An 8501-nucleotide genomic window follows, 5' to 3' on the forward strand; every position below is an offset into this window, starting at 1 on the left:
AGTCGCTTTCAAGTGGTTTCTGTCACAGCACAGAATACTCTATTAATGTAGTGACCAGCACACGATGGCTGCAGGGGTAGGAAACCATCTACGGTTATCACAGTTATATAGCATCACACAAATATCCCGCCACTGTCCTCATTTTTCTCCCTCTCTCCCTACTTAGCATTTCTCCCTTTCTGCATCTATATCTACATGTCTGTATCTATATTTATATATGTATATATGTATGATTTTATAAACATGTATATATGTATATGCATGCATGTATGCATGTGTGTGTGTGTGTCAGAGAAAGAGAGAGAGAAAGAGAGAAGGTTTTTTTACTTTTGCTTCTGAGGTGTTCTTCTGTTGAATGAACAATAATAGAAACTTCCTTGCTCTTCAAACAAAGCATAGCAGTTTTAGAACATGTGGGTTAATAAAACAGAAAGTTGCTTTCTTATAGCATGAAGCAAGCCATTTAGCTCTATAATCAATGCACCAATAGGAGACTTGAAGAGGAGGGACCGTGCAGACAAAGAGGAAACCACCTTGTCCCACAGATCAACCTGTGCCCTAACATTTCAGAAGTCACTGTACAGTCATGATGCAGGGTAGCTCATCGCCCTCTTGGGAGAAAACTCTCTAAATACCCGGTAAGTGCCTTCATTCATGCAGATTTCTGCTTTTGTTTCCCATCTTCCGCGACTTGAAAGCACAAGAACCTACACTTGATCCTCCTTTGTTGTTTTTAGCACCCTTTTATTTTTCTAAAGAAATTCTAGTGAAAACTAGTACTACTGTGCTCTTCTGTAGCCCACGGAGTCTTTCAAATCAGTCTGCGCTCCTTTGACTTTAATCCTCTACATGCGCGCTGCGGGGAGGATGACTGTGAGTTCATGTCCTGTAAAAGGATGTGTAAATCTGACAAATGCATGCATGGTTTTCCCCTGTGTAAGCATTCAGATTCTACTGTACTGCAGCTGAATGGAGCTCAAGCACCAGCTAACTGTGACATAACTATGCAGGAGTGCACTGTGGATTTGAATGCGGTACGTTACATTCTTTTGCTAGGTGAAATATTTTTGAAAACGTCCGGAAATGTAAGTTTATTAGTCAGCGTCTGATAAAAAGCGAAGAGCAATCCTTGAGCTGATTTTGATTTGAAGGCCTCCTACTGTGTTTGTTGTTTCAAATTATATTAATTGTGGTTTCAAAGAGGAAAAGTTTAAGGAAATACAAAGAAAGAGTTGTCTCAGTTATTAGAATAAAACATAACAGTTACATTAAAGAGAATGTAAAGTTGATTAAAAAGTAATACGGAAAGACGTTGTATTCCAAACTTTTAATTTGCTTCAAAGCTATAAAAGGCTAAGGCATGTTTTAATTGTAAGGTTTTTGGAAAATGTCACTTCACATGACCAACAATATTCTCATTATTATTGTTATTATTATTAATATTATGATGATAATAATAACTATTATTATTATTGTTAGTAGTAGTAATAGTAGTGTTAATAGAAGTAGCAATAGTATTATATTTTGTTTCAGATCAATGAATTGCAAATTCAAAATGCGGAACACGTAGAAAAGTCGTTTATGTCGCATTGGCAAAAATTGCCCTTGGGGAAGTTTTACATGCATTTGCACAGACGATATTCTGTACACCAATTCATGCCTGCTTTATCTACCTAAACTGAATAATGAGTGTTATTGATATAGTACGTTTACAATCTGCTATGATGACTTTTATTCTTCCATTTATCAAGTGTACACCGAAGTGAAACCTTTAGCTTGCATATGACCCTGGTATACAGTATGTATAAAGTTGCTCTACTGTCACTTTCACTCTCGATGCTGCATGTATGGACTCTGCTCAGCGTGTATGTGAGCAAAGATGGCAAAGACAAAAATCAACAGATGCCAAACTGTTGCAAAAAATAACTTGTCCTTTGAACGTATTGCTGTTTTTTTTTTCCAACATGGGAATTGAAAAATCTATATTAAATTATCAGTCTGATGCATTTTCTTTTTGTTAAAGAGCAGCACTAAACAAGTCACTTCCAGAAAATAATTTTCTAATTATCAATTTTTCCTGTCGTAGTTAGAGATCAAACAGAGAAACAACTGAAGTTGTTTAAAATTGTGCCACAGACAATTTCTGACCTCAGTTTGGAAAAACAGCAGTGCATTATAAATCGCAAGAGACTTTCGAGACCACAGCCTTCCAAGCAGCTGGTAGACACACAGCAGCAACATTTTCATCTCCAGATTCTCAATCTTAGTTGCAAAATTCCAAATATTTCTATTTGATATGCAGATATTTACATATTACACCCCTGCACACTTTTGCATTTGATGTCTGTCACACCTAAATACAGCTTTATTGTTGTTGACGTTCAAACTTTACTCATGTTTTCTCGAGTGTACAGTCATTAGTCATGGTTTCATACACTGTTAGGGCTTTGCGGCTTTTAGAGTGCATATGTGCTCTGTGAATATCAAAAGTGTCACTTAGCAGAGTACATTTTCACAAAGCGACATGTTTTAGCCTGATAACACACATTGCTGTGATTGAGGTAAATCTTATTGCAGAAGTATAGGAAAATATGTAAATTTTAGTTTCTGTGGTGGGTTAAAAAATTATGAGTATTAGCTTGCATGCTGGATAAAAAAGAAACGTGTTATTAAATATGTTATAATGATTAACTAAATCTCATGTGCAAGCTGTCCCCTTGACTCTCGCCACTGACAACACTAAATTAGGAGGCAGGGGGGAAAAACTATTTAAACCACAGCAAACACATTCTTTTTTCTTCTGCCACTGATTTCCATTCCAGAGAAATGCAACAAAGAAACAGAACTGATGTTAGCACAATGTAGGAATCGTCTGATCACGTCCTGTGTTGTGGTTTTCTCTTTTCAGAACCTCGCAGATATTTCCAGAACGTTCAGAGATGATCCGAATCAACAACACCCAATACTTCCACTTTCTGCAGCAGGCAGATGTCCTCCGTCAATCAGGGTCGCTTTGCGACGCCATCATCTCGGTGCAGAGCCAAACGTTTCGGGCGCACCGGTTAGTTCTAGCCTGCGCTAGTAGAGCGTTAGCGCAGCACCTAGCCAAAGGCGACGCAGACAGCCCAGCCCATTGCACACTGGAGTATTTCTCTCCCCACACCTTCCAGCAAGTCCTAGACTTCACCTACACTCAAGCTCTTGAAGTGCCGGTGAAAGACCTGCAGCAGCTGCTAAGAGCCGCCCAGGTCTTAGAAATGCAGCTGCTGGAGGACCAGTGCCGCAAGCAGCTGGACCGCCTCGAAGCCAGAGAGAAGGATAAAAACAGAGAAGCAGTAGACCTCACAGAGGAAGATAGAAGTGTAGAAGAGAAAGATCAAAAGCAAAAAGGTAGACCAGTTTCTGAGAGCAAAGTCCAAAAAACATCCTCCCCGGTAGAAAAGCCAAGCTTTGGCATCGTCATGGAAAATGCTTCAATCGCTGATTCTGCGGATGTCCCCACCAACCAAAAATCCCCAAAAAGGAAGGCAAAATTGTCCCCGATGTCAGCGACCCTGTGCAACAGAGATAGTGTCATTACCAGGCCCAACAGCAGCGGTTCCTCCTTCTCTTCTGCGTGGGCATTCCCTACGAACATGTGGGACAATGGGAATCACCTGAACACCCTAATGCGAATTGCAGGGAACTATTCTAACTTTTTTGCATCTCACCCCCTTCCGTCCTCCAACCAGACCTCTGTGGTATGCCCATTCCCCCTCTCTTCTCAACACATGTTCCCTTTACTCAGTTCCCATTTTCAAACTCCCCTTCAGAGCACGGCACTAGGCTACTCACGTTTGCACCCCCATCCCTACGCTCAAAATCTGTACACGGAGACTTCGAGGATGGGCAGCATGATCAAGAATGGCATTTTGAAGAGAAAAAAATTGAGCCACACCAGTCAAACTGTGGAAACAAGGTAAGACAGCCGTCTGACATAATTTTGGAAAGTTCAGTTTTTATTTTCTCACATTTGTCTCCATGTTTTTCCTACTGAAGACTCATTTTAGAACCCCCTGACTTGCTCAGTTGTTCCTTTGCGACAGCTATCGTACTTGACTCACTGCTGCTTCGGTAGATGTGTGTGTGCGCGCGTGTGTGTGTGTGTGTGAGAGAGAGAGAGACAGAGAGAGAGGGAGAGAGAGAGAGAGAGACAGAGAGAGATTGAGCCTCCTGCACTTTCCTGTTCGATCGGTTTCACCTGTTAACCCTTCCCTGCCACATCAAATCTGTCGGTCTCTTTTAAGAAACTCGAAATCCAAGTTTAGATACGCAAAAATAGTTTCATTGATCCAAATCAAAGATGTTTTCCAGTATTTTAGTCATTTAAAAAAAAATGACATTGAAATTTCTGATATTAGGAGAAAAGGAAGTCTGAGAATAGTTTTTCAGATTTCTTTTTTCATGCAAAAACAAAAAACAAGCCAAATCCTTTCAAGTCTTTCGCAACGTAAAACCAAATTGTGAATAAAGGGGAGCCCCCTACACATCTCCCTTTCTTAACAAAATTTAAGGTTTTCCACCCACTGAAAACGTATCTTCTGTTTCGACTGGCCGTGTGTACACCACAAAAACATTGTTCAGAACGCACACGAGAGTGTGTGTGGAAAAGAAGATCTCCTCTGGTGTCTCCCCCTATCTTGTTCCCTGTAATCAAATTTTTCACCAAAGGCAAATATTACTGAAACCCTGAAGCGGTACTATAAATATCCCGTGGTTGGAATCAGTAGGGGAGGAAACACACCCCAGTCAATTACATCTAAACTGATATTCTCTAATAAGAAGAAACAGTTTTTTGTTTTTTTTTACAGATTTTTGTCTTTGTCACAGATGTTTGATTTGTACCATACCATCTGCAGGACTCAAACAAACAAAATATGCTTCTCGCAGCTATCCCAAAATGCCGAAAGTCAAAGAAAGAGCTGACGGGTGCCAACACTGCAGTTCAAGACTCCTCTGTGATCCATTGCTGCGAGAGTCAGCCTCCACACAATTAGGTAAGAACGTAATCAAGCAAAAAATGCCTCAATGCTGCAACGAGAACAACACACTGAGACCGTGGCTGTGACTGCAGCTACAGGAGTGTTGATCCTGAGTAAAACAGGTCAATTTAACAAGACTGTAAAACTAATTTTGGCGTGACCCTTAACCTCAGCAGGCTCCAGCGACGCAACTACGCAATGGAAAGTGATAGAGAGTTGTGGTTTTGAAAGCATGGTGCAATAGGAGCAGTAGTGTGGTTACTAGATACAGCTAGATATACACAGTACAGTACGTGCAGCAGCGAAAGCGTGGTTTGTCCTTAGACAAAAAAAAAAAAGATCTAACATATTTGATGTTTGGATAAAGTTTTTTGAAGTTGACAGCTCACATAGGATCTGCAAGGAAGCTTGTGCAAGTGCATGAGTGAAAGTGTACAATCTAGCCGATAAAGACTTTATCTAGTCTTTGAGGGAACAGTATGTTCATTTTTCAGCAGCTGTGAAAAATTAAAAAAGAAGAAATGCTTCGCTTGAAGCTAAGAGATAGAAGTTTAAATCTTCCGCGTGTATATGTGTGTGTGTATATGTATATATACACACACTTATTGTATACATACATACATACATACATACATACATACATACATACATACATACATACATACATACATACATACATACATACATACATACATACATACATANATACATACATACATACATACATACATACATACATACATACATACATACATACATACATACATACATACATACATACATACATACATACATACATATAAAAATACAAGCATTGCAAAACGTTGGGTATTTTGAATCGAGACACAGAGCGAAGCATTGGACAGGAAACACGCAAGCAACCGACGCCAGATCTCTGCAGGTTGCGTTTTTTAGAGTGGTAAGTGTTCGATTGTTGTGGGTTAGTCTCTCCTGTTTTCTCCCCTGACTACAGTATACCCGCTTCATATTTCAGCATCCTGTCTATAGGCTACTGTGTTGGGTACAATTTCTCTAAAAAAGACCCAACAACCATACAGGCCAGCAAGAGGCTGCACTTTTTTTTTTTCCTTTAACCTCAAAAATCACACCTTTTGTTAAAGATTTTTAAGAAGATATGCATGCAAAGTTGACAGGAAAGTATTCTTACACATGGTGACTCTATTCTCCTTCAACAGGATGCGTCAAAGAGATACGCTTTCTGAGAAAACGGTTGCAAAATCGCTTTTTAATAGCCGTCTTTTTTTTTATATAATTTTTTTGCTTCAAAAACAGTAAATATTTTTCCTGTTTGCTTAAAAAGTGAGGTCAGAAAGCAATGATTACTTGGCTTTTACGTTTATTGAAAAGGTACTCACTCACGTTGGATCGACTAGGAATCAATTCTCATTTACGGCACAGACTCAGTCAAGAGGCAGCATAATGGGCAATAATCACTAATAAAAGACTATTTAAAACCTCAACACAGTAACATAAAATGAGAATGGCTGGATTTGGCAAGATTATGAAAATAATCCTCTCTGTAAATAGATTGGTTAATTATGACTTTTTCAAATAAAATCCTATATCTTATTTCAAGCCTATAGTCCAGAATCACATCAAACCAGGTGCTAGTTAGATTTCCGTTATTAGAAGCACTTATTAATCAACTGGTTTTATTCCAAATAAATAATGATTTTATTTACTCTCTTTGATTGCCTGCCATGTTCTGTTTAAAAAAAAAAAAAGAATGTCATTAGCCCATATATGCCCATATTTGTCGTGTTTAAAAACATTGAGTAATATTTGAGGTGGTATTTCCTGTTGTGCAGTCTAGCTTTGTGTGTAATATGCAGTTTTTGAAAACATGGGTTTCACTGCTGACAAGCCTTAACACCTTTAAAACTGCCCTTCTAACTGCCTATTTTGGTTTGCCGCAGGTCAAAACTGTGATGGATGTCAGTTCTGCGGAAGAGATGCCGTGCAACACGAAGCGAATGCTAGAGACCACAGAGGAGAAAAACCCTACCAGTGCAAACACTGTCCAAAGAAGTTTAGCCTAAAACATCAGCTCGACACACATCACCGCGTTCATACGGGTAATTCTCTAAATAATTGTTAACGGTTCAGAAACATACTTTGAGTCAGTATAGCACTGAGGACCTATTGATTACTCATTGTTCTAGTTGATTGGAGTCAAGCTTGCAACCCTAACAACTGCGCATTACGTAGATTTATGTTTTTGTCATGTCCCAACCAAAGACTTGGGATAATTTTGAGTTGGTAGGGGTTTATTTGATAGATTGTTATAAAGCGGTTAAACTGCGATGTGTAAAAAAAAAAAAGGTAAGTTATTCACTATTTAAGAAAAAAAAAAATCAGCAAAATGTGAGATACACTTTGTAATCAGCCCATTTACTCTGATACAATAAAAAAAATATATAAATGTTTTTAAAAATCCAGGACTATCAACTAACCTCGAGTTCACCTGTCTAAAATTTAATATCAGTAAAAAAAAAAAAAAAACAGATGTTGTGTGAAGGTCTTGAAGGTTTGTTAGTGAACAAACAGCATCATGAAAACCAAGAACAGCAGACAGGTCAAGTTTTAATAGAACAGTATTCAATGCATCACCCAAAAGCTAGTAGTGCAAACCACTAAAGTAAAGTGTATTGTCATTGGAAATACTTTACGGCACTTTGTTCCAACAAAAATGCATTAGAACATACATGTTCTACACACTCGCATTGATTTGGAAATTATTTTTTTTTCCCCATTGTCTTAATTGCTTTTTACATTATTCTTTAAAATTGTTTCTTAATATTTTTATTTGTCTGATTACATCATTTTAACAAATTAAATCAGATATTATAATTAGTTACTCAGTGCTTTAGCAGAATTTTCACCAAATACGTCTACTTGAGTAAAAATATGTGAAAAAAATTACTCATTCTTGAGTACGATTGTTGCCTACTCTACTCTACTCTACTCTACTCTACTCTACTCTACTCTACTCTACTCTACTCTACTATACTCTACTCTAGTCGCCTCTTTCTATCAAACAAAATCCCGATAAAATACATAGGTTTTGTGGTTGTAACGTGACAAAATAAAAAAAATGTCCTACTGCTAAGAAATACTTTTGTGACATACTATATGCTTGAGTACTTTTAAGTTGAGGAAAGTTGTTGTAGTATTGTATTGGTAAAAGAAATTATGGTAAAGTGTGCAATTATGCAAATATTTACTCTGTGGCACCTTCGAATGTTTAAAATGTCGCTTATAAATTTCTGTTTTTCCAAAGTGCTGAACATTTTCTGAAGAAGACTGTAGTAGAGTTCTTTTCCAAGCAGCTCATAGTTTTCCACTCATTTTAATATCACAAAAAACCTAACAGAAAAACTGAAACTGACAGATCTCAATCTTCCATGAGGTGAGACGTGTTAATCAACAGTGTACATTAGGACTACTTATATATATATA

General features: G+C 38.0%; 1 protein-coding gene across 2 annotated transcripts in view; it reads left to right on the top strand.

Annotated features, from left to right (window-relative positions):
* Positions 1–324: 324 nt before the first annotated feature.
* The window catches only part of zbtb32 (zinc finger and BTB domain containing 32), a 10390-nt gene continuing 2213 nt past the window's right edge, over positions 325–8501 (top strand). Inside the window, exons 1-4 of one of the 2 annotated variants that reach the window (XM_008432418.2) lie at positions 325–638; positions 2909–3958; positions 4930–5036; positions 6959–7117. In XM_008432418.2, coding sequence (XP_008430640.1) covers positions 2940–3958; positions 4930–5036; positions 6959–7117 — 1285 coding nt within the window. In that variant the 5' untranslated portion in view covers positions 325–638; positions 2909–2939. Of the gene's footprint in view, positions 639–1495; positions 3959–4929; positions 5037–6958; positions 7118–8501 lie in introns of those variants that run through there. The other variant, XM_017309365.1, reaches the window with a different exon arrangement.

This window comes from Poecilia reticulata, linkage group LG16, assembly GCF_000633615.1.
Source record: "Poecilia reticulata strain Guanapo linkage group LG16, Guppy_female_1.0+MT, whole genome shotgun sequence".
Lineage (NCBI taxonomy): Eukaryota > Metazoa > Chordata > Actinopteri > Cyprinodontiformes > Poeciliidae > Poecilia > Poecilia reticulata.